The sequence below is a fragment of the Vulpes vulpes genome, chromosome 10 (genome assembly GCF_048418805.1).
Source record: "Vulpes vulpes isolate BD-2025 chromosome 10, VulVul3, whole genome shotgun sequence".
NCBI classification, from domain to species: Eukaryota; Metazoa; Chordata; class Mammalia; order Carnivora; family Canidae; genus Vulpes; species Vulpes vulpes.
Window position 1 is genome coordinate 81110863 of NC_132789.1, and position 27384 is coordinate 81138246.

General features: G+C 39.4%; 1 protein-coding gene across 2 annotated transcripts in view; it reads right to left on the reverse strand.

Moving 5' to 3' along the window:
* Positions 1 to 266: 266 nt before the first annotated feature.
* ANAPC10 (anaphase promoting complex subunit 10) overlaps positions 267 to 27384 on the reverse strand; it is a 228208-nt gene continuing 201090 nt past the window's right edge. The window contains exons 5-6 of one of the 2 annotated variants that reach the window (XR_011994967.1): positions 26837 to 26959; positions 267 to 1964 (exon numbers count right to left, since the gene is read on the reverse strand). Coding sequence is in view for 1 of the 2 variants with exons in the window: in XM_072724751.1 (XP_072580852.1) it covers positions 26965 to 26988 (24 nt within the window). In the remaining variant the exon portion in view is untranslated. Of the gene's footprint in view, positions 1965 to 26836; positions 26989 to 27384 lie in introns of those variants that run through there. The other variant, XM_072724751.1, reaches the window with a different exon arrangement.

A 27384-nucleotide genomic window follows, 5' to 3' on the forward strand; every position in this document is an offset into this window, starting at 1 on the left:
GCCTCTTAGAAAAAACTTAGCTTATTAATGGCATCAAAGTCAAGTTTCCTTTCTCTCTCTCTCTCTCTCTTTAAAGATTTTATTTATTTATTCATGAGAGACAGAGAGAGAGAGAGAGAGAGAGAGAGAGAGAGAGAACGGCAGAGACACAGGCAGAGGGAGAAGCAGGCTCCATGCAGGAAGCCCAACGTGGGACTCCATCCCGGGTCTCCAGGATCACACCCTGGGCTGCAGGCAGCGCTAAACCGCTGAGCCACCGGGGCTGCCCAAGTTTCCTTCCTCAAGACAAAAGCATGCAGAGTCATGAGATCATAACACTTTATCAGGCACAAACTATTGAATTCAATGAGTACTAACATGAAATCAAAAATATTCTCTTATTCTTATAGAGGATAAGAGAATATTTGCATTTTACAGGTCTGAAAACCAGTGTGTGATGGATCCAACCAATGTTTCAAAAGTCACCAAAGGGGTTGGCTTACACAGCCAACTAAGAAGATTTCACAGTGGCCGTTCTTTTCAAGTATTTCCCTACCTCACCCTAGCTTCCACCACCCAGGGAATTTCAAGAGGCAAAAGGAGCATGGCTGGCAGAGCAGTGGGTCAAAGGCAGGACCTGCAGCGCTGCAAGGGCCACCAAGGTGAAACTCAAAGAACCACCCCTTGAGAGCTTTGTTTTCACGCATGAGGGGCTTTTTGAAATTCACTGACTGGGATTAAACTCCCCAAATGTCTCTTCATCCCATCCCCCCTCCACAGACACAGGCTATTTATTTACTTCTCTCCACCTCCCAGATCTGAAAAAAACAGGGACTGTAAGTGGGAAGTAGCAGGAGGAGCTTCGAGGTGTCCCAGGCCAAGAGATTAGAAGAGATCACGTTTCAACTCCCTACCGTCCCACCCATTTACTCGGCCCTACGGCACCCATCACTCACCCTGACAGGCACACCTTACACCTTTGGCTATCTTCATGGAGGGTGTTTATAAATAAGGGCACCTGTCTGTGAGAGCCAGACATTCATGGGAGCAGCCAAGGAGACAATAGAGGATATGTTTGGGGCGTGTTTATGCCTGAATTTTCCCAATAGCTGGATCTGCATTATATAATAGCCTATATAGGCTTTTGTGACGTTTGTGTTGCAGGAGAGAGAAAGGAACAGGTTCCCTGTCTTCGTATTGGAGACACATCCGTAAACCTGTTGCATTCTACAGCAAGTGAACCAAAGGTAAACATCTAATAGTACTTGGAACTCTACTCCTTCTCTGTTAGGGAAAGTTAAAACATGTTGGTTAAATGAAAAGCTTGGCTGAAACTAGATTCTTCCCCAAACACAAAAGAAGGTTGTAATTTCAAGCATTTTCCTCCTTGGACTTAATCATGAATATTAAGTATTGGTACCCAAGTGCCAGAGTAACAAAGTAAAATAAAGACCACCCATCAACTTAATTCCAAAAGCTTATTTCATGCAACTCAAGCTCCAGTTATCTGAGAGTGAGTGATGCTATTCACAACTGCCCATAACAAAAGTTAAAGCGTTTATGGTAATTTGACTTTTTCATTTTTCACCAGTTTGCTTTCAGATTGCTGGGAAAATATTTTTCACTTGTATTCGATGACATGATTTCTAACATATCTTGACTAATTTCTCAATTAGCCAGGATCACCCCAAATGCCACTCACACTGAATCATGGGCCAAAATGTCCAAAACATAATTTGAACCCAATAATCCATGAGATACTCCTTAATAGAAGCAACTGACTCTGTGTTACATTTGTAGTATTTGCCACATCTTAAATATCATACCTTTTATTTCCTTTTATGTAGTTTCATTCTATTCAGACCCAAACACTCCAACCTTCTCCCACCAGCACCAACACTCCATCCTCCTCCCTTGACATTTCAAGATGGAAATGAAAGATTCTATCCTTTGTCATTTCAGAGTCCAGAGTGCACTCCTCTTTCCTGTTGAAAACAAGAAACCACAGATGTTTCAGTCAAATTTCTGTGATTAAAATAATTTCTGCAATGGAGACATCATGCCAAAAGCAAAAACACATTCTAATGCATTGTTTGTCTGGAAAAATAAACTGCATTACAGGGAGGAATGTAGAGCAAGGTAATCATAGAAACCCAGAGGCATAATCCAGTTAAACTTCTTGACCTGCATCAAATGTTGACAATTCTAACTTCTCTGTTCCAAGAGAACTTTCTGGGACACATTACCGACATTGCTTAAAAGTCCTGCCACCTAGTGGAAGAAGTAAATAAACTAGGCCTCTGGTACCCTGCTAGATGGAGAGACCTTGAGAAAAATAGCTCCTCTATCAACAAGACTTCACTTGAAAAATCATATTGGGTTAGCATTAGACCTGATATTCATAAAGTATCAAGATTTATTGAAAAGGGTTGTTCTACTCTTCCTGTTCAATGCATCACATTCAAGATGCGTAAGACTTCAGATCAAGCCCTCAACTATGGGTGGAATCCACAAAGTTAAGAAATAAACCAAATCCATTCCAGCTTTTCCTGGTGGAGGGCACTCAACTAGGCACTTAATCCTCCAAAAGCTCAGCAGGAAGACTCTTTATAAAAAGAATTTCTTTAGTTGGCAAAAGGAAAATATCCTGCCTGAACAGGAAGGTAGATCATTAGTGGCTGGACCTCACAGATAGCCACTAAGTTTCTGAGAAAACTTCCTGATGAGTCACGTTGGGAAGGAGCTCTCCAGAAGAACTTTGAGCATAGTAGTATTCATGAATAAGATCAACAAGGCTTGCTTGGCCCAAATGATAACAACAGATGTGTTATGACAGGAGTCAGTTCCTCAGTGACTTGAAGAAAGGAACTTGCCTCCCTGTCTACCTGGCAAAGGAAACAAGAGAGTCTGTGATGGGCAAGATCAGAAATAGTGTGGGATTACTGTACATTGCAAATTGACATGTTTCTATGGTGCAAGGCCACTAAATACACTTGCCATTTGCCAAGGCCAATTTTAGATTCTTCTCTGTCCATGATTAAAGGCAAACGCTACTAGGCCACTAGCCCTCTCCAAAGGTCCAGGGCTATTCTGAGAGAAACAACATTTGCTTCTGGTAAAAAGAATTATAATTCCAGGCTCCAATATTAATTGTATCTTCAATTCCATCCTCTATCTCTGGGACAAACGATCTACTGGCAAACACTTGTGGATAAATGATCTACCAGTGAACACTTGTGATGTTTAAATTAATATGTATAAAACACTTTGGAAGGAGTTATGAAAGACAATCCTATCACTCAATATTCAAGAATTATGTTCTGTGTCTTTATCCAAACTTGCCATTATTTGTTCAGGTTTTTTTTAAAACAAACACCATTGTTTACCGACTTAGATTTGATTTCACGAAGAATTTATTTCACAATTGAAGACTGAAGTGCTTTTCATAATTTAATTGTTAGTATTGCTACATTCAAGAAAGGTTTTTCCATCGCTCTTACAGAAATTTTTTTTTTCAGTTTTAGAAACAAGAGAACCTATAGAACTGGATCAAAATAAAAGAACTACAGTATTTCCAAAGAATGCAAAATATTTTTTATAACAAGGACTAATTTTTGTTTTATCATTTAATCAGTTATCTCTAAAGATTTCATAGCCACTTCTATGGTTACATCATCTTCTTTCTAAAAAAAATTAAATAAGAAGCCAGTAAATGAACCTGAGGGTTCCCCTACAAAAAATAGCAGAGTCCTTCTGGGTGAAATGAAAGGATACTACACAGTAACTTAAATTTACGTAAAGAAAAAAGAGGGCCTGTAAAGGCAAATATATGGATAAAAATAAAAGAATAAATGAAATTTTGTTTATAACTCTTCTTTTTCCCTCCTCTCTGATTTAAAAGACAACAGCACCTAACAATAGAACACCAAAAAAACATGAAGCAACAACTGACAGGATTGAAGGGAGGAATAGACAATTCAACAATAATAGTTGAAGACTTCAAATACTCCACTTTCAATAATAGAACAAGAGACAAAAAAAAATCAACAATTAAATAGAAGACTTGAAATGCATTCTAAGCCAACCACACCTAATGGAGAGAACATTTTACTCAAGAATGGGAGAATGCACATTCTTCTCAAATGTACATGAGATATTCTCCAGGCTCTCAATGTTTTTATTGATACAAATATCAATAAATTTAAAAGGTGTAAAATCATACCAAGTATCTTTTCTGAGCACAAAAGAATAAAATTAGAAATTAATAACAGAAGGAAATTTGAAAAAGTCACAAAAGTGTGAAAATTAAACACCTTCTTAAGAAACTGCTTCAAAGAAGAAATCGCAGGAAAATCAGAAAATGCTTAGAGATGAATAAACCTAAAACACAACATACCATAACTTATGAGATGCAGTTAAAACACAACATACCATAACTTACGAGGTGAGCATACCATAACTTATGAGACTAAGTTAACCATAACTTAGAGGGAAATTTATAGCTGTAAAATGCCTATATTAAGAAAGACGATCTCAGGGGCACCAATTGGTTAAGCATCTGCCTACAGCTCAGGTCATGATTCCAGAATACCAGGATCAAGCCCCATGTCAGGCTCCCTGCTCAGTGGAGAGTCTGCTTCTTCTCCTTCTGCTCCTCCCTCCTGCTCATGCTCTCTCTATCTCAAATAAATAAGTACAACCTTTTTTTTTTTAAAGAAAGATAGATGATCTCAAATTAATAACTACTCTTCCACCCTAAGAAGAGAAAACTAATGGATGTCCAGATGGCTCAGCAGTTGAGTATCTGCCTTCCGCCCAGGGCATGATCCCGGAGTCCCAGGATAGAGTCCTGCATTGGGCTCCCTGCATGGAGCCTGCTTCTCTCTCAGCCTGTGTCTCTGCCTCTCTCTGTGTGTGTGTCTCTCATGAATAAATAAATAAAATCTGAAAGAAAGAAAGAAAGAAAGAAAGAAAGAAAGAAAGAAAGAGAAAGAAAGAAAAGAAAGAAAGAAAGAAAGAAAGAAAGAAAGAAAGAAAGAAAGAAAGAAAGACTAAACCCAAAGAAATTTTCCTTTTTGACAAATTAACAAGATGATTCTAAAAGTCTTACGGAAATGCAAGGGACAAAAGGATACCCAAAATAATTTACTGAAGAACCAAGGTGGAGAACTTATATTTCCTAATTTCAAATTTACTCTAAAGCTATAGTAATTAAGACTCTGTGGTACCAGCATAAGGATAGATCAATGGTACAGAATTGAGGGTCCAGAAATAAACCCACACATCTATGGTCAGTTGATTTAGACAAGGCTGCCAACAACATTCAATGGGTGAAAAGAATGGTCTTTTGAACAAATAGTATCCAGATTTAAGGAATTCTTACAACTAAATAATAAAAAGATTAAATAACACCATTAAAAATGGACAAAAGATTTTAGTTGATATTTTTCCAAAGGAAATACATAAATGGCCAATAAGCACATGAAAAAATGCTTACCATGATTAGTCATTAGAGAAATGCAAAAACCACAGTAAGATACCACTTTATACTCACTAGAATAATTATAATCAAAGACTGATAGTAACAAGTGTCGATGAGGATGTGGAGTATGAAAGCCTTCAGACATTGTTGGTGGGTGTGTAAAATGAAGCAGCTCTGTGTGAAAAGGTTTGGTACTTTCTCAAAAATTTAAACATAGAGTTTCACTCTTAGATATATGTAAGAGATCTGAAGTATGTAAACACGTAAATATGCACACAAATGTCACATCGCTATTCATAATAGTAAAAAAAATGGAAATAACCTCAAATGATGAGAGGATAAACAAAAGGTGAGATGTCCATTCAATGGAATATTGTTCAGCCATAAAAAGATTTGAAGGCTCAGGCTTGCCCTGAATGGATGAACCTTGAAGACATTATGCTAACTTAAAGCAGCCAGACATAAAAGGTGACACATTATATGATTTCATTTATATGAAATATCCGGAATAGGCAACTCCATGGAGACAGAGTGTTGTTTGGTGGATGCCAGGAGCTGAGGAAAGGGAGAAGTGGTGAATGACTACTCATGGGAGAATTCTTTTGGGGATAATGAAAATGTTCTGAAATTAGATAGTGGTGGTATTTACCCAATCGTGTGAATACACAATATGCCATTGACCTGTACAGTATAAACAGATAAGTTCTATAGTATATGAATTGTATCTCAATAAAAGAAATTTAAATTTTTGAATTATATATAACATAAAAATAAAAAGATGATTATTAGTATCAAACTGTTGCTCCACACACAATTTTCCAATGCCTTGTTCTCACAATGTTGTTCATAGGTCAGCACCAAAGGCATCGACCTGTGAGTTTGTTACGTGCAAATCTCAGGCTTGCCTCAGATCTACTGAATCAGAATCTGTATTTTAACAAGATCCCCAGGTAATTCATACGCACATTAAAATTTGAGAAACACTACTCTAATTTAAGAGTTTTCATTCTAAAAAAAAAAAAAAAAAAAGAGTTTTCATTCTATTTTAGGGTGTATATGAAAAAAATTAAATGGTGTCCCAGAAGCACTCTAATTTCCTTTTGGGGATTACAACTGTGTACCATTATTAGTGGGATGGTAAATTCAGATGCTCTGATTTGTCTTCAGAGGTCAAAGGGATCCTGGAACATCCTTTCTCTTATTACTGACCACCTGCCTTTCATGACCACTCCTTTCCCCACTCACTCTAGCCTGACCCCAGCCAACAGATGAATGGGTATAGGATCAACTCTATCAGACTCCCTCTTCTGCAACTTAAAATCTTAAGGGAAATGACTCAATGAGAGATGAAATAGCTGGTTTCTGTCACTCCAGGCTTAATCCTGGAGTCAGTCACCCCTAGTGACTAAATATTCCTTTTTTCAAGTCTGTTTCCCCATCAGTTTGGGGAAAATGTCCTTTTATTTTATTCTTTTTTTTTTTTGTATATATTATTCAGAGGTGGATTTTGGTGCTTGCACAAAATCCTATTTTAATATTGGTAGATATTAAAATAATTGTTAATGGGTATAGTTGTGATTGTTAAATAACTAGTCAAAGGTTCAAAGCTAGTAAGGGCAAAATATCCATTGACTGCTGACTGGATAAAGATGTGGTATATATAATACAATGGAATATTATTCAGCCATAAAAGAATGAAATCTTACCATTGGCAATGATGTGGATGGAGCTAGAGAATATTATCCTAATCAAAATAAGTCAATCAGAAAAAGACAAAATTAATGAACAGGGGGAAAAAAAGAGAGGCAAACAAGAAACAGACTCATAACTATAGAGAACAAACTGTTGGTTACGAGAGGGGAGGAGAGTGGTGGGCTGGGTTAAATGGGTGATGGGCATTAAGAGCACACTTGTTGTGATAAGCACCGGGTGATGTATGGAAGTGCTCAGCCACTAAATTCTATACCTGCAATCAATATGATGCTGTATGGTAACAGGAATTTAAATAAAATGTTGGAAGAAAATAAACAAATAGCAGTCTAGTAAGTGGAAGAGGTAGGAATCAAACAGAACTGTCTGACTGCAGGATTCATTTATATAATTCACTTTGAAAGGGATAAGGCAACAGGTAGGAATAAGAGAGGGTGAGATATTGGGGCTCTTAGCCAATCTTGAAGCTGTGGAAGCAGCTGCCCACAGAGTACGCTGAACGACACCTCAGGACTGATCTGAGCTCCTACTGGCAGAACGTGCTCATGCCCCAAGGTTCACAGCAGCGTTGTTCACAATAGCCAAAAGATGGAAACCACCCAACCGTTCATCGACAAATAAACAGATGAATGAAATGTAGTATATACATACAATGGAATAGTAGCCAGCCTGAAAAAGGAATGAAATTCTGACACATGTTACAACACGGATGACCCTTGAAGACAGTATGCTAAGTGAAATAAGCCATATGCAAAGAAGGAATATTGTACACCTCCACTTATATAAAGTATCTAGAAGAGGCAAATTCACAGAGAAAAAGTAGTACAGTGGTTAACAGGGGCAAGGAAAAGGGGTAATGCAGAGTTATTGGGTTTATTAAAAAAGATTTTATTTTATTATTCATGAGAGACACAGAGAGAGGCAGAGACACAGGCAGAGGGAGCAGCAGGCTCCCTGATGCGAGACTTGATCTCAGGACCCTGGGATCACAACCTGAGTCAAAGGCAGACGCTCACCCACTGAGCCACCCAGGTGCCCCCAGAATTACTGTTTAATAGGCACAGAGTTTCTGGTTGAGGTGATGAAAAAGTTCTGTAGATGAATAATGGTGATGGTTACACAACAATGTGGAGGAACTAATAAGACTTAAAAATGGATAAAATGGTGCTAGGGACTGAATATTTGTGTCCTCCCCAAAATTGTGTGTTGAAGCCCTAATTGCCAATGTGATCCTACTCAAAGGTGGGGCATCTGAGAATTAATTAAAGTCACGAGAGTAGAGCCTTCATGAATGGGCTTAGAGCCCTTCTAAGAAGAGACAGAAGAAAGTTTCTTGTTCTTTTGGCCACATGAGGATAGAGCGAGAAAGTGGGCATCTATAAATCAGGAAGAAAGCCTGCACTCAAACCCAACCATGCTGGCTCCCTGATCTCAAACTTGCCAGTTTCCAAAAAAGTAGAAATACGTTTCTAGTGTTTAAGCCACTCAGGGTATGGTATTCAGTTATAGCAACCTGAGCTAAGACAAAAAGTATATTTTATGTTAAGTACATTTTACTACAACTTAAAAAAAAAAAAAGAATTTGTATCCTAAAATGTTAAAATCCGAGAAAGAAAAGTGAAAGTAATATATGATTTACAAGTATTTTTAATGGTAAGATGAGCCTCTTCCAGTTCAAAGTAACAACAACAACAACAACAACAACAAAACGCAGTTGAAATGAATAATTTGAGCAAAGGGAATTGATGGATGCGTGTAACTACGAGGCCCAAGCTTAAGTCTGGATCCTGGGATGTATCCTTTTTAATTTTTTAAGATTTAATGTATTTATTTGACAGAGAGAGGGAGAGACAGAGAGACAGAGAGTGCGCACAAGCGGGGTGGGGTGGGGTGGGGTGGGGTGTGCAGCGGGGAGAAGGAGCCCCCCACGGAGCGGGAGCGGGAGCCGCCGGCCCACCAGCCCGGCCTGCTCAGCCGTGGGCCGCCGTGGGCCGCCGTGAGCCGCCGTGGGCTGCAGGGCCTCGCCCCCACTGGGGCTAGAGCTGGCGGCCCGCAGCCTGCAACCCCGGGGCCCAGGCAGCCCCCGCGGGCGCTCTGCTCGGCCGGCGACCGCACAACCGCAGGCCCAGGCTCGCGGCCCAAGGGCCAGGGAAGGCTTCCTCCTCCGCAGAGCCGCTGGCAGCCAGGCGCACGGGGACGGTCCCCGGGGGCTGCTCCCCAGAAGCCCGGCTGCCCACTGCTGCCGCTGAGGCTCTGCCTGAGGACTCCCTGAGCAGAGCGCTCAGGCCTCCTGGGGATGGGAAGCTTTCAGCCAGTGACAAATGGATCTGATGGGGGAAATATTGCACCTGTCTCACTCTTTTTTTTTTTTTTTAAACATCTAATAGATGTTTTATTTTTTTGTTTAATTTTTATTTTATTTATTTATAATAGGCACACAGTGAGAGAGAGAGAGAGAGAGAGAGAGAGAGGCAGAGACACAGGCAGAGAGAGAAGCAGGCTCCATGCACCGGGAGCCCGACGTGGGATTCGATCCCGGGTCTCCAGGATCGCGCCCTGGGCCAAAGGCAGGCGCTAAACCGCTGCGCCACCCAGGGATCCCCACCTGTCTCACTCTTTTTCTTTCTTTCTTCCTTTTTTTTTTTTTTTCTTTTCTTTTCTCTCACTATGTCCTAGGTTTACATGACATTCTCTTGCAATTTCCACCCTTACTTGCCTGTGTCCCCCATTTACCTTCCAACTCCTAAAGGCAGGGTCTGGAGTAAGTAAATATATGAAGAGACTTGTCCAAAGTCACAAGGTAATACGAGATGAAGGTGGGATTTGAACCCACAGAGTCTGGATTCAACTGGGAGCTGAATAAGTGCTATCCCACACCAGCACTATGTTCTTTTGGTGCTTTCCCGCCCCTGGGCCCTCACATTTCTTCAGGAAGCCCCAAATGCTCCAGTGGGCCCCTCTGCTGGGGGTTCAGGCTCAGTTTCAGTGCTCATTCAGGTGGGCCCACTGGGCCTGGCATGTCTTCTACAGGATGAAGGCCCAGCTATGGTTAGGTAACAGACGAGGTCCCCGTGCCAGTGCACAGAAGACTGGTAAACCTTGATTCATCCCTAGTGCATTTAGCCAAGATGTCATCATGTGTCACCAACGCTTGCATGAGACATTGCAAATAATTAACACATTCTGGGAAAATTACTCTGATGGGAGTTTTTGTGTGAGTGAATAACACATTCTCCCCAGCCAGGAACCACAGGACAGGTGGCCTGGGCATTTTATTTAACAAGGCTTTTTTTTTTTTCTTTCTAAAGATTATGTTTGAGTGAATTGATTCAATATTAACATAACCTCCTGTCAGAGGAGATAGAAACTGAATTGTAATTGGGTAAAAACATGGTTATCATGGGCCTATTTACCACACAAATACTGACACTTACAATGCTGTTATAAACACAGTAGGAAAGACTGGTTTCATTATTGGCAGGGAGTGCCATCTATGCCTCCCCCCAAAACGACTTGCTACGGTTGACCATTGAGCTGTGGAGGGCCAGGCCCTCAGAGCAGCCCAGCCATCCACCAGAGTAATAGTAGCCACCTTAACAATGATGATATTGATGGTGAGCAACCATTGTTTATGCTGTTCCAGGCATGGGGCTAAGCACTTGGATATCACAACCTAATTTTTTCCCATCATGATAAGTGCACTCTTTAATCCTATCCCCTATTTCACTCATCCTCCCTCCCACATCCCCTCTGGTAACCATCAGTTTGTTAAGAGTTTGTTTCTTGGTTTGCCTCTCTCTCTCTCTCTCTCTCTCTCTCCCTCTTTTTCCTTTGCTCATTTGTTTGGTTTTTTAATTCCATGTGAGTGAAATCATATGATATTTATTCTTTCTCTGACGGACTTTTTCACTTAGGATTATATTCTCTAGCTCTACCCATGTTGTTGCAAATGGCAAGATCTCATTCTTTTTATGGCTGAATAATATTCCGTTGTATATATACCACATCTTTATCCAGCCATGTATTGACAGACAATTGGGCTGCTTCCATACTTTGGCAATTGTAAATAATGCTGCAGTAAACACAGGGATACATGTATCCCTTAGAATTAGTGTTTTTGTATTTTGAGTGTAAATACCCAGCACTGTGATTACTGGATTGTAAGATAGCTCTATTTTTAACTTTTTGAGGAACCTCCACACTGTCTTCCAGAGTGGCTGTGCCAGTTTGCATTCCCACCAACAGTGCAAAAGGGTTCCTTTTTCTCCACATCCTCACATATAATACCTGTTGTTTGTTGTGTTTTTGTTTTTAAGTGATTCTGATAGGTGTAATGTAATACCCCACCGTAGTTTTGATTTGCATTTCTCTGATAATAAGTGATGTTGAGCATCTTTTCATTTGTCTGTTGGTGACCTCTATGTCTTCTTTGGAGAAATGTCTGTTCATCTTCTGCCCATTTTTTTAATTGGGTCATTTGGTTTTTGGGGTGTTGAATTAAGTTCTTAATTTATTTTGGATGCTGATTCTTTATTAGATATGTCATTTGCAAATATCTTCTTCTTATCTTTAGTTTTGTTGATTGTTTCCTTCTCTATGCAGAAAATTCTTTTTTTTAAATTTCTTTTTATTGGAGTTAAATTTGCCCACATATAGCATAACACTCAGTGCTCATCCCAAGTGCCCCCCTCAGTGCCCGTTACTCAGTCACCCCAACCCCCCCACCCACCTCCCCTTCCACTACCCCTTGTTCATTTCCCAGAGTTAGGTGTCTCTCATGTTTTGTCACCGTCACTGATACTTTCACTCATTTTCTCTCCTTTCCCTTTATTCCCCTTCACTAATTTTTATATTCCCCAAATGAATGAGAACATACAATGTTTGTCCTTCTCCGATTGACTTATTTCACTCAGCATAATACCCTCCAGGTCCCTCCATGTCAAAGCAAATGGTGGGTATTTGTCATTTCTAATGGCTGAGTAATATTCTATTGTATACATAAACCACAGCTTCTTTATCCATTCATCTTTCGATGGACACCGAGGCTCCTTCCACAGTTTGGCTATTGTGGACATTATGCAGAAAATTCTTATTTTGATGTAGTCCCAATAGTTTACTTTTGCTTTTATTCCCCTTGCCTCAGGAGACCTGTCTGGAAAAAAGATGCTATAGCCAATATCAGAGAAATTACTCTCTGTGTTCTCTTTAAGGCTTTTTATGGTTTCAGGTCACACACTTAGGTCTTTAATCCATTTTGAATTTATTTTTGTGTATGGTATAATAAAGTGGCCCAGCTTCATTCTTCTGCATGTTGCTGTTCAGTTTTCCCAACACCATTTGTTGAAGAGAACTGTCTTTTTCCCATTAGATATTCTTTCCTGCTTTGTCAAAGATGAATTGACCATATAATTGTGGGTTTATTTCTGGGTTTTCTGTTTTATCCCATTGATCCATGTGTCTACTTTTGTGACAATACCATACTGTTTCAATTACTACCACTTTGTAATATAACTTGAAATCTGGAATTGTGATGTTTTGTTTTTCTTTTTCAAGATTGCTTTGGCTGTTCGAGGTCTTTTGTGGTTTTATACAAATTTTAGGATTGTTTATTCTAGTTCTGTGAAAAATAATATTGGTATTTTGATAGGGATTGCATTAAATGTATAGAATGAGTAGTATAGACATTTTAACAATATTTGTTCTTTCAACCCATAAGCATGGAATGTCTTTCCATTTCTTTGCATCATCTTGAATTTCTTTCATCTGTGTTTTAGTTTTCAGAGTACAGATCTTTCACCTCTTCACTTAAGTTTATTCCTAGTTATTTTGCTCTTTGCACCCACCTCACTCTTCAAGAGCAACAGTTTTGAGGCACGTTCTACACCTTCTCCCAGAGTTCTGTAATAGGATTAAGCCCCATTTGCCCAAAATGATAGCCTGCTTTTTAACCCAGCTTTTCTGTTTTACTTCTCTACAATGGTTTCCTGTTGTCACTTCCCATAATAGTCTATATATACTTCAATCCCAGTCTGTGGATCTGATTTTATGGAAACTCAAATTAAGACAACATTGGTGGAGCACCTGGGTGGCTCAGTGGTTGAGTGTCTACCTTCAGTTCAGGTCATGATCCTAGGGCCCTGAGATCGAGTCCCATATCAGGCTCCCCACAGGGAGCCTGCTTCTCCCATTGCCTGTGTCTCTGCCTCTCTCTGTGTCTCTCATGAGTAAATAAATAAAATCTGTATTTTTAAAAAAAAGACATGTATCATGGAGGGTAAATTCATACTGTTGTCTATCCTTTTATGTGAAAAAAAATTTGTAGGGGCTATTTGGCATTATCTCTTCATTTTCTTTAGAACACTCAGTATTTATTTAATACTTAAACTTGAAGAAAATATTTATCCAGAAAAATACATCAAATTGTATGTGGATATATTCATTTGTTAGGGATGCCATAACGAAGTACCACAAACTGGGTGGCTCAAACAACAAAAATGTGTTACCTCACAGTTCTGGAGACTAGAAGTCCAAGATCAGGATGTTGGCACAGTGGTTTCTTTTGAGGTCTCTCTCCTTAGGTAGTAGATAGCTGTTTTCTCTGTGTCTTCATATAGTCTTCTCTCTGCATGTATGAGGACCTGAATCTTTTCTTATAATAACACAAGACATATTATATTATGGCCTACCCTAGAGTCCACGTTTTAATTTAATTACTTCTTTAATTATTTACTAACTTCTCCAAATACAGTCACATTCTCAGACACAGGGGGTTAGACCTTTAATATATGAAGTGAGGGTGCATTCAACTCATAACAGGAGGTATCTGTGTATTGTGTCATGTTTGTCATTAGAGGCAAAATGGATAGATGATTTCCCTGTCACACTCTTCTCCACAGATTAGTATAATGCATACCACAAAATAGTGTCCTTTGTTTAGACTTTGATGCTTAGCATTACAGAGTGGACCAAAAGAACTAAAGGGAAGAGATACTGAAAACCAAAATATACAGCAGGAAGGAATCTGTGCACTTCCTGAGTAACATGACTGAATGTTACTTGATGAAGAGTCCTATCACAATCCCCACAGTGAAAGGCTGGGATTCTGTCCTGGTTTCAAGTCTCCACAAAAATCACTAGCCAGAAGTTCTGGTGGTCTTCACCTCATCACCCCTGGAGATTTGATATGACAGATTTATTTTGTATCTTGAGATTGCATTACACACTCATTCCTCTGTGACTTAAATGAGGACATTGAGGTCCAGTGGATAATGCTAGGCTCTCTTCAGCCTGTAGATGGATAGGGGAAATTACGATTGGCTCTGTATGATTGGAGACTGTGATGATAGCATGATTTATGACCAGCAATGCCAATGTGGCTATTATTCAGTATTATGTTATAAATACACTGAGAAATACACTCATGTCACATCACAAGCCAATGTCATCTGAGCAGCTTGATGATATTATGACCCAGGACTCAGCAAAGTATTTCATTAAGGAGACAGGTGGAATGTGAGACATAAATGCAGGGATCAAAAAAGCAACAAAATTGGCTTCTTGCTGCCTAATACATGACCTATCAGTTAGAAAGACCATCTCCACTCAACTGCACGTTTTTGTATTTTGCCACAGCAGTGCCATCTTTCCTTACCACTGGAATTTCTGGCCCTTCTGGGCTTCCTTTCTGCACATATTTCATAGCTCAGAAAGCATGCTTAAATACAGATAGAGATATCTTGGTCAGAAAGTCAACCCAAGTTTGTTTGCTGCCCAATGCATGTCACCAGGCCACAGGGATTTATGTCTTGTTTTGTTTTTAATAGAACTTTCTCTAGACTCCTGATCTTTCCAGATCTGTGGCAATCTGGATCCTGTTTTCTCTTCCCCAGATGTACTTTCAGTTGTTGCCTTTTTTCAATCAATTTCCAGATGTCATTTCTTATTCATTTTATTTCCAGCACATTTTATCCTTTCCTGAACTTTTGCATAATTCTCTCCCATGACACCTTCCTGCGCCTCCTCCATTCCATTCAGATGAATTCCAGAAACCTGCTGCAATTACACCAAATTCAGTTGGCTTTTCCATGCCCCAACTGAATGTGCCCCAGCTCTGAAAGAGAAAGGAATGATTAGTCTGCAGGAGGAACTCCCTTGAATGAGCTCCCAGCTGATAGCCAAATGCTGTTGAGGTCCGAGGTCCAGGCCGAATATTTTCTAAAAAGTCTCTATAGAGAGGAAGAATGTTCACTGGTGCCCTGAAGTCCAAACCACAATTTGTTTTAGAATTTTTTTAAAAAAATAATCTCTTTGTGTAAATATCAATCCAGTAAGCCAGAAATGTTTTTTAAATTATCTTGAACAATACAAAAATTGTAAAGAGGTCTTGACTTTCTGTAATACTTCCTGCATTTGGCACTATTTGGAAATGAGATCTTTCACATAAATTAATTCTTTAGACAGTTAAAACATGTCGTAAGGCCCCAAATTGTTGCAAATATTAACTACTTTTACATAAATCTTTCTAGAATGCATTATATTTTAGGGTATACTGATCATAATCTAATGTTTTCCTAATGATTCAGGGTCAAGGTTATGAATATCAGTAGCCATGTCCTGAGGTTTATGAGATGTTAGTTTGCTTTCCTTTACATCAAGATTTCTCAACTAGGCATTATTGTGATTTGGGTCTGGATAATCCTTTGTTGTAGGAGTATGGCCTGTGCATTTTGGAGGCTTAGCAGCATCCTTGGCCTGTACCCACTAGTGCTAGTGGCACCACCTCCTCAGTGGTGACAACCAATAATGTCTAAGAACAACAATGTGTACCACCAATGCATTTTCTCAGCATTGTATGGGAAGCCCTAGTCAATACAATAGAAAAGAAAAAGAAGGGAAAGGTAAAAAGATTGGAAAGAGAAAAAGCACTAGCTTTATTTGCAAAAGACATGACTATATACATAAAAACTTCAAAGTAATCTGCAAACTATTAGAATTAATAAGTGAATTTAGAGCATCACTAATATCAAAATCAACATACAAAGATTAATTGCATTTCTATGACCTAACAAAAAGACAACTGGAAATTGAAATTTTAAAAAAATACTGTATATAATCTCATAAAAAATAAAATAACTAGAAATGAATTTAACAAAAGATGTATATGAGCAATATATACTGAAAACTACAAAACATTAAAGGGAAAGTAAAGAAGACCTAAATAAACTGAGACATGGAACATGTTAATGGATTGGAAGAATTCAAGATTATTAAGATTTGATTCTCCTCAAACTTTTCTATAAATCCAGTGACATTCAAAATCAAATCCCAGGCAAGGATTGATCCCATAACTCTGGGATAGGGAGCAATTTTTAAATAAGACACAAAAATCCACAAAGAAAAATACTGATAAACTAGACCTTATTAAAATCAAAAGGGCAGGGATCCCTGGGTGGCACAGTGGTTTAGCGCCTGCCTTTGGCCCAGGGCGCAATCCTGGAGACCCGGGATCGAATCCCACGTCGGGCTCCCGGTGCATGGAGCCTGCTTCTCCCTCTGCCTATGTCTCTGCCTCTCTCTCTCTCTGTGTGTGTGTGTGTGTGACTATCATAAATAAAAAAAATAAAATAAAATAAAAAATAAAATAAATAAAATAAAAAGGGCAGCCTGGGTGGCTCAGTGATTTAGCACCACCTTCAGCCCAGGGTGTGATCCTGGAGACTGGGGATCGAGTCCCATGTTGGGCTCCCTGCATGGAGCCTGCTTCTCCCTCTGCCTGTGTCTCTGGCTCTCTCTCTGTGTCTCTCATGAATAAATAAATAAAATCTTTTTAAAAAATAAAATAAAATAAAGAACTTCTGTTCTGAGAAGACACCCTTGGAAGTATGAAAGATAAGCTAAGAACATTGGGTGATGTGTATTAAGGAGGGCACATGATGTGATGAGCACTGGGTGTTACAGGCAACTGATAAATTATTGAACACTACATCTGAAACTAATGATACATGTTGGCAAATTGAATTTAAATTAAAAGAAAGAGATGATGTACAGAATATATTAAACACACACACACACACAAAAATCCCTAACATATCAATAAGAGAAAAAAAAGCCCAAAGACTTGAAAAAGAATGGCACAAAAGAGTATATACATACAGACAATAAAAGGATATTCAACTTCATTAGCCATTAGACCCAAATTATAAAACACAATAAAGATACCACTATGCACACACAAGAAAGACTCAATAAAAAATACTGACAGTACCAGATGTTAGCATGAATGTAAAACCAGCAAAATTTTCATACATTTCTGGTGGGAGTTTAAATAAGTACAATGTCATTGGAAAATTGTTTGATGGTATCTACTAAAGTTAAACAAACATATGTCCACCCAATGACCCTACAGTCCACTCCTACTTATATGTAGAATAGAAATATGGAAATCTTTCCCAAAAAGACAAAAACAAAAATGGATATAAGGATGTGAGAATATTGATCATAGTAGTAGCATTCATAACAGCTGGAAATTGGAAATACCCAAATGTCAGTTAACCAGAGAACAAATTGTGGTATACTCATTGAGAAGAATGAGAAAGAAAAATCATTGCCACACATACCATGAATTTCACACACATAATACAGGGCAAAAGATGACCTTAAAAAATACATACTATATCTATTTATTCTATTTATATAAAATTAAAGAAAATACAAATTTAATCTGTGACAGCAGAAGTCAAGATAGTGGTTACCTTGAAGGCAGTTTTTATTGGAAGAAGGCACAAGTGGATTTCTGGTGTGCTGCTAATTTCTGATTTCTTGATCTAGGTGGGTGATAACATGGGTGTGTTCTTTTTGTAAAAATTCATCATTATATACTCAAGATCGGTACACATTTTTGTATGATGTGTACTTCAATTAAAAAAATCACTCAACGGGGATGCTGGGTGCACTATAAACTTCTCCCTCTGCCTGTGTCTCTGCCTCTCTCTCTCTCTCTCTGTCTGTCTCTCATGAATGAATAAATTAAAAGATCTTTAAAAAATCACTCAAAAGGAAAAATCAGTAAGTGTAAGTCTGATGAGAGTTTTAGAAAATAGGATGATATACAAGTACATCATGGAGTACAGATGAAGTCAGGGCAAGTGTCTTCAAGGACATAATATTTAAATTGAACTATACGAATTAACCAGGGAAGGGTGTGTGGTGTGTGAGGAGTCAAAATGAGGAGACTTCTCCAGGGAACGAACAATTTGAACAAAATCCTGGAAGCATAAAAAAAGCATAGCTTATTCAAAATATTGACAGGAGACTGCCAAGAGCAAAGAGAGCTAGGGTACAAGTGACAAGCTTAGCTTCACTAAGCTGAGACACAGATAGAGTGTGGTCTTCAAAGCCACAGTAAGAATTTTGAATTCCGTCTTATGAACATAAGAAATGCATAGATGGACTTTTAGCACAGACTCATGTGACCTGGTTTATATTATGAGAAGATGGCTACCATGCGGAGAATTCATGAAAGGGAAGGAAGACTGGAGTGGAGAGACAATTTAGGAGGCTGTTGTGGTAGCACAGGTGAGAAATGACAGTGACAGGAGTCTGGTAGAAGGAATAGAGAGAAAGAAATGTAGGATGCACTCTGATGATTGAATGTCACATGTGAAGGAAAGCCTCAAGTCAGAGAGGCTTCCCAAGGATCCTCCCAAACAATTGGGTGGATAGTGATGCCAATTACTGAAATAAGTGATTACATCAGAGCAAGAAGATGTGTTCACTTTGGTCGAGTTGAGCTTGAGATCTCTACAGGTCACCCAGGTCTGGAGGTCTGAGGTAGACAGCTGGATATATGGATCTGAAATTTTAGAGAGAGGCCTCAATAGGGTGTTAGCAGTTCTACTTTTTATTGATAACAGAATGTGCAGTAGGGTAATATTGTACCATGTTAACATTTACTTTTTTTTCCCCTCAGAATTTTACCCCATAACCATCCTCCATTCAGGCAACAAAACTTTACATAAGACATTTAATTGCATGAAAAGAACAAAAGAGTCAAATTCTAGACTTCCAAGTTAAAAGCTTTGAAGGATGCCAAGGTCCAAACTTTGCACAATAAACAATAGATTCAGAAGAATACACAACCAGTTGATTAGTTTTTCTGCTCCAGGAAAGATAAAGGGTTTGAGTGAAGGGCTGGATAAACGAGAAATAACAGACCTTGGTCTTGGGTTATTTCTCTGATAAAGAAACCTATTCCTCACCTTGTAGCTCTACCTACCCTGGGCTGAGTCTTAGGGGAGGAAGAGGAAATAACAGAAATCCCAGATATGTTAGTCAGGGGGTAAAACAGCAGAGGAAACCTTAGACTTTGTGCGGAGCCCAGGGAGGTTCATGTCCTTCAGAGTTGCCTCAGTATGGCCCAGCGAAATAAGCAGACCTGCCTCAATAGGTTGAGTTTCCACACCCTGGTAAGGCATGAGAAAATCACAGAAGTAGCTGAGAGAGATCTGAATTCTAGGGACCTTCTGGCCAATATAAGAAAAACATGACAATGATTTCAATGGATTTATGATTGAAGTATAGAGGGGGACAAGGAAGTAGCAAAGAATCTTACCAAGACGCCACTCTCTTGAGCCTAATGGACTTAATGTATCAGCTCTTGCTATAAAAATGCTGCATAACTATCCCAAAACACAATGATTTAAAACAACCACTTGCTTAGTTGCAGATCAGCTGGGTTTCACTGGCCTAGGTTGCTGTAACTGGGGGATGAGTTCTGCTCTACCTGTCTCTCACCATTTTCCTGGAACTAGTCAGCTAGTCTAGGCTTTGTTTTCTCTAACAGTGACAGTGGAGGCTCAAGAGTAAGCAAGTCCAACTCTTCATACATGTTTCAAGCTTTTGATCACGTTATGTTTGCCAATATCCCACTGACTAAAGCAGGTCCTAGAGTCAAGGGCTGTGGATAATCTTGTCCATAGTTGGAGGGCAATACAAAGTTACATGATAAGGGAATGGTAGGGAATGAGGGCTATTAATTCTGTCTCTGCCACATCTAAAATTAAATGATGCCCCTGAAAGAGAAGGAAGAAAAAACAATGATGGGACTGTAAAAAGCTAAAAATCTGTGATTAAAAAAAAATAAAATCACATTTTTCTTGATGCTTGCACATGTAGGATTTTGAACTGAGATTCATACCTGTGACAGACAAGAATATTAAAAATAAGAGTACGAACAAAATGCGAAGGAAGTCCAGCATCTCATCCTGACATCAGAGTAACACCACAAATAAATAACACAATGTTTGATTTGGTCTATGTTACAGAAAATGAGTAGGATTTCAAACAACTGAGGTTAAACAGAAGGACAGCATTATTAAAACTATTTTTTCAATGGCAAATATTTTTGTGGCTGCATAGAATACAGTGATTATCTTCAGACCAGACACCTGCAAACAATAGGAATCCACAGGTGTTATCTTTCTGTTTTCTCAGTGTTCATAAAGAAGGATGAGAGGAGCATGGTCTGCATCCTGAAGGCAGGAACTGTGCAAGAAGAATATGTCAAGGTAGGAGTAGGTATGGGAGGTCTGGGATGGGTAATTCCATCCAAAGTAAAAAGCAGAGAGAAGACATAAGGGAAGCAGAGAGAGAAGCCAGTAAAGCTGGACAAGGATTAGAGAAAATCACAGGAGGACCCTTTTAACCCTACTTTCTGTGGTTTTTCTGATGAAGATGTGGTGTTAATGGTTTCAGAGTTAATCAGAGAGCCATGTGTCTTCAATCTCAGATATAAACCAGATGAAAACAGACATCCCACTTAAGTGGTATTTTAGTGACACAAAGGCTGAAAGAGAAAAAAAAAAGATTTGCATAGTAATGACTCGATCATTGCTTTAAAGCTGCATGGTATTTTCAGAGACCCTAACAACCACCAAATCAAGAATTCAAACCACACCCTGGGAAGGCTCGGCTTCCTTTTGTTAAGAACAAAAACTGAAGATCTCTAAGGTACTCTAACCACGGAATATCTGCCATGTGGACCTACACCCACCTAGGATATTGCCAAAACCCCAAGAAAGTACCATGACTAAGATCCGTGTCTTTCCCTGGGTACTATTTCCGCAGAGAGCTTCTTATGTCTCTTCCCTGACATTTCACAAAAGAGAGAAAAAGGAAAGGAAAAAATATGCCTGAGAAAAGGCCAAGTGTGAAGCAGAATTTGATTTCGGCATCCCAATTAAAAATCTCTACTTACTTCCTCAATCCATATGAGGCTTATTGTCAAACCAACACCATGAAGAGAATCCAGCTTCTGTTTCTACGAAACACTGTGCCGTGAGCAAAAGCACAGATTAGACAGATAAATAATAACTATAGCTAATAATCAGTAAATTCCTAACGTGTCAGACACCGTACTAGGAATTTTACATATAAAACCCGTGAGATCCTGACAATGATTTTATGAAGCTGGTACTTTTATTACCCCATTCAATAGGTAGGAAGGCTGAGGCACTAAGAGGTTATGTTACTTTCCCAAGGTCAACACACTAAGAAAGTGACAAAGCCATGATTCACGCTGGAATCAGCAGTCTGATTTCAAGGCTCATATGACTTAAGCACTATGTATACGGACTCTTAAAGAAAACATTGGAAATAACACCCTCTTACATTAAACTTTTCCAGAGACTAGAAAAAGAACATTTTCCAACTTATCTCATAAGACCAAAATATTCTTCGCTCTGAACCGAGAAGAATATTACAAAAAAGGAAAATTATCAGCTAATCTCTCTTGGGAAGATAGAAACAAAGCATACTATACAAAATATTAGCATCTGATTTCAGAGAATTCTTAAGAAAAAGACAATCAAATGGAAAAATGGGATTTCATAGAAGTTATCCAAATGGTAAGTAAACATAATTTTTTTTAAATGTTCAACATCATTAGTCATCAGGGAAGGGCAAATTAAAGCCATGGCATATCCACCAGATTTAATAAAATGAAAAAGATGATAATATCAGGAGTTGATGAGGATGTAAAATAAGAGGAACTCTCACACACTATTGATGAGAGCAAAAATTGGTACACTTTGAAGAAGAGTCTAGAAGCATCTACCACAAGTGAACATTTATATACTCTGTGGCCCAGAAATTCTACTCCTACATATATACTCAACAGAAATTTATATATGGACACAAAAAGACACAAACAAAAATGTGCATAGCATCCTACTCATTTAGGATACAACCTAAATATCTATTAACAGTGAAGATAAATAAATTGTGTTATATTTATACCATGAGGTGCTATACAGCAGTGAAAATGAAATACTGCTGTTCACAATGACTTGAATGAATCTCACAAATTATAATGTTGACCAAAAGAAGCCAGACACAAAGCATATACTTTATGATTCCATTTATATATTGTTTTAAAACAGGCGAAACAAATCTATGGTGATAGAAGGCAGAACACCACCTACATCTGAGAGGAAGCTGCAGTGACTGCAGAAAAAGAAAGGTGCCAGGAATGCTTCATTTCTTGACCTGGTCATTGGTCACATGAGAGTATTCACTTGGTGTTTCAGGTATAGTTTGAGAAGGAGCACCTTGGTGACAGATGTGGGCCAATCCAAATTCATGGTCTACAATAAGTGAACATGGTTCAACCAGATGAGAAAGACATTAAGCAGAATTGACTGCAATATCAACTACACATTCATTGCTTCGCTTTTTGAGTATCTAAAATATGCCTGGAACAATGCTAAGTCCTTCAGTCAAGAAGATGAAAAGACAAACTTCCTGTCAGCAAATTGTTTACAACCTAACTGAAAGAGATGTATAAAAATAATCGATTTCAAACCATAGGGTGCAATTATGGAATGGTGCAAACTGTTCTGAGAGTTTAGGGAAGCCAGGGAAGGATTTCCAGAGGTGGCAAACTTCAACCTCAAAAGGGTTTTGCAGGTGAAAGGGCTGGATGGAGGGTGTAGAGGGAGAGGGTCTGGGAGAAGTATTTGCCTGAGAATTGACAGCATTTGCAAAGAGAGCACAGAGAGACAGTACTGTGAATATTAGGGACATTGGGTATGTAGACATGGCTAGAGCTTAAAATGCAAGATCGAGAACAGGTGAAGGTGGGCAGGTAAATCTTTTACTCTATCTTGGATATCTGTCCTGTGGTACATGGGAGCTACTGAAGAATTTGTATTTACTCTAGTGTGAAGGATAAATGGGAGGAAGGTAAAACTGAAGACTAGAAGATTGGGTAGAAGGTTTTTGCTGAAATTCAGATGTATGTGTCAGGTTTACCACAGTAATACACAATCCAAAATCTTAGCGGCATACAACAACAAATACTCATTTCCTCCAAAACCTTTGTATCTTACAACAACAGACTCAGGGGTCTGTTGGTCAGCTGTAGGTTGGTATTAATTCAGCTGGGCTGTGCAGGACCGAGTGTGGCTTGGCTCCAGACATGGCAGATCATGTGTGCTCCGTGGGTCTTCCACATTGGGACACAAGATGAAGGAGCAATGACTTCTGTGGGCCATGCTCTTCTATTATGGATGACAGGCATGCAGGGGAGGTGGGTAGGAATGTGTGATATCCCCTAAAGCCCCTGCACAGAGATAGCACACTATCCCTGCTGCCCACACTACACCAGCCAAAGTCACATGGCCAACCTCAGTGTGTACAGGACACAGTAGGATTCTCTACCCATAGGGTAAAAGGGGACAGTAAATATTTGCTGAACATATTAACTCAACCTACCACACCAAGAAAAGATTATGAACACCTAAACCAAGGTAGGCAGAGTAGGAATGGACAAGAGGGAGTCAGGAAAGCTGAAACACCCCATAACCAGAATCTGGGGGCTGGAGCAAGGTGGGATGGGCAGGGATGAACCTTGTCAGGACACTAAGAAACTAGATCAGAACCTTTAACTCAGGAAGTGTCTGACTGGCACAGGGAGGTCAATCTAAACCAATTCACTGATTTGAAAACTTTAGGCAAGATGAGAAATATAAGAATAAACCTCTCAGAAAAGGAGCTAATGGAAGAGAAGATTGCAATGAATGGGGGGAGCAGAGTAGTGACAATATCAAACTGGTCTCAGTTCTGTGGCAATGGGCATCTTGGGAGCTCTCGAAAGGTGGCCCCCAAAGAGAAAATGACAGAACTGATGTGGGAGGAAAGGGAGAGGGGAGAATTTAAGATAAGTCCCAGTTTTCTAGTCTAAGAAACTGGGAGGACACTGGTACTGTCTGCTGACTCAGGAACACAAAAGGAGAGAGGGTTTCAGAGAGAAAATGGTTACATTCAGTTGGGTTTGGTTTCTAGATCTGAGCCCTCTAGGTGGCCATACCTAGGGGAGAGTTGTCTAAACCTCCCTTGTGCCTTTCATCTGTTTTCATATTTGAAACTACCCCCCCAACCTAGCGAATGTCTTAAACGCTCCTCCTGATCATTTACATTTCTGTGCTTCCTTTCTTTGAGCTGCTTGCATCTAGGATTAGCATGCCTCATTCAACCTTGATCATTTATGTTATACCCACATCCCACCCCCATCCACCCAGTAATCGTGTGGCCTAAACTATAAATTCCATAAGGTCAAGACTTTGTGTGTCTTTAATATCTCCTATGGAACTTAGCACAGTGATAGGCAAAACCTAAATTAAAAAACTAAAAAATGAATTAAAAAAAAAAACCCTGAAAATTGTGTGATGATTAACTACCTCAGTGAAGAATAATAATGACTATCATCCTAAATAATGATGTGGTGTCACTGTAAAGATCATTTTAAAAGGTATCTCTTTTTATTTGGAGAGTGCATCTTACAAATTTTCTTTAAAATGGCATCTTTTTTTACCTAGTTTCAACATTTAAGATGATTCTTATTTTTTAAGCATTTATCTCCTGGTGTATATCTGCATGATTGTATCTTGTTCAAGAAATACTGTTACAGGGCAGCCCCGGTGGCTCAGTGGTTTAGTGCCACCTTCAGCCCAGGGCGTGATCCTGGAGACCTGGGATCGAGTCCTACGTCGGGCTCCCTGCATGGAGCCTGCTTCTCCCTCTGCCTGTATCTCTGCCTCTCTCTCTTTCTGTGTGTGTGTTTCTCATGAATTAATAAATAAATAAAATCTTTAAAAAAAAAAAAGAAATACTATTACAATTTTAACTTTGATACATGTTAAGTGGCGAATGAAAAGTCAGCCTCCTGTAAAAATTAGGCCAAATAATGAACAGTATCAAGAGTTCACAATTTAGATGATCAACTATTTTGTGGTTTCTTGCCAAGAAGACACCAATCCCTTTGGAGATAGTACATGCTGCGAACATAAAAACACCAGTAAATGCAAAGTATTTTGGAAAGGCATGCTTATGATTCTTCACATCAAGTCAGTGTTCACTTTAGAAGAAGAGAAGAAGGGGTACCATTTCATAAGTTCACACTAACACCACTTTTTGTTTTGGGGGCAAGAGTAGAAGACAGGTCTCTAACTTCCAGACCAGAGCTCTAAGACCCACTCCTAACTAGTGGCTGCATCCCAGTAGGGTAAGAATAAAAGATATAGTTGGAGCAGCTAAAATTAAAAGGAATGTTTTAAAATATTTTAGTTCTTCTTTTAAAGGTAGGCTTCAAAAACCTTAATTTTGTGAGGTATTCAACAGGGACCTGGAAAACTGCCCTTAGCATTTTAACATAAATTAAAAATCATTTAAGCAGACCTCTTTTCAGCTCTTGCCAACTGCACATTCATTTTTCTGGTCAAGGGCTTTGCCGTTACAAATGAAGGGGGAAATGAAGGTATTAGAGCTTGGGCATATCAGTTTTTTAAAAAAAGGAAGTGAATGTGGATGTTGGATTAACTTCTCTCATATTCGCAATTGCATTTATCTGGGCAAAGAATGTATCCCCCCAGAAGGTACTCTTGAAAACATTCTCTGAAAAATTAGGTTGCTGTGTAAAATCGGAGTTGCTGCAAGTGGTTCTTAAAACCTCATTAGCCCTCCAGAGAGCTATGAAAGTAAAACAGCTCCAGACCTAATGAGAGCTCAGTAAACAGGTTTCCACTGCACCTGTACTGAGAGATGGGTGACCTCTGAGGAGCCTGGAAGCTTAGTTCCATTTTGAATAAGCAACCTCAAAAGTGGGGGGATGGGAAACGGGGAAATGAAGGATAAGAACCTTACTTGCTAATTCTAAACATATGTAGCCTGCACATTAGTGAGCTGAGGTGGGCAAAGGGTAAAACAAAATCTCGCTGAACTGCTTTCCTCAGTGACAGGTATACTTGTTCATTTTTCCACAGGCACCCAGCTTTGGGAGGCTCCACTTTCCTAATATGGGAACAATAGAGGGCAGTCATCACTCATGTCTGAACATGACACTTGCCATCCATGTATTCATATAGAGACGATCATCTTCTGTGAGTCTGCAAAACATCAGTCTCGCTCAGGCTTAGAGTGGAGAAAGTTATACCCACAGCCTAGTGGATTCAAAGTCACCACAGACGGTACCTCTCCCTTTCCTTCGGGGCTTCCTGCATTTCCCAAAGCCAACCAGCAGCTGAATAGAAGAGGCCAGGAGAGGTTTCTTCTCCTCCCATTTTCCCCCATTAGTAGAACATGGCAGAGGAAAAATTGTGACAGTCAACTCACCTGCTGACCTAGTTAACGATGGCCCATCTGGAGTCAAAGCAATCGGGGGTCCATTCCAGCAGCAGGAGGAAGCGGAGTTGAGAGGGACGCCACCAGTTACTGGTCATGGAACTTGACAGTCACCTGCATCAGGAAATTGCACATACACGGAACTGTAGAGAGACAGAGTATGTCCCAATGACCCAATGACCATGAATATAGCCAAAAGGCCTTTTTTTTTTTTTTTTTTCCACTATGCTTAAGCTAGGACTGGCTAGGAAGTAAAGCAAACCTGTGACTATGCTATTAACTCTTTGTTATGGCTCAAGTACTTCCCAGGCAAGACCTTATTCATTAAAAATAAGCTTGAAGGGAGTAAGTTCCCCACACTTCTCTAATTGAGTCTTGCCCCAGTAGGTTGTGAGAGAACCCAACCTACTAATTGTAGCCCCAAGTAAAACATTATAAATTTTGTCCTCTTCAAAGGCACAGGACTAAGATGTCCGATATCAGCAGTCTATCCCTGAAGAGTGCCGTCCATGCTCTTTGTGGTATTTAGCACAGGATCT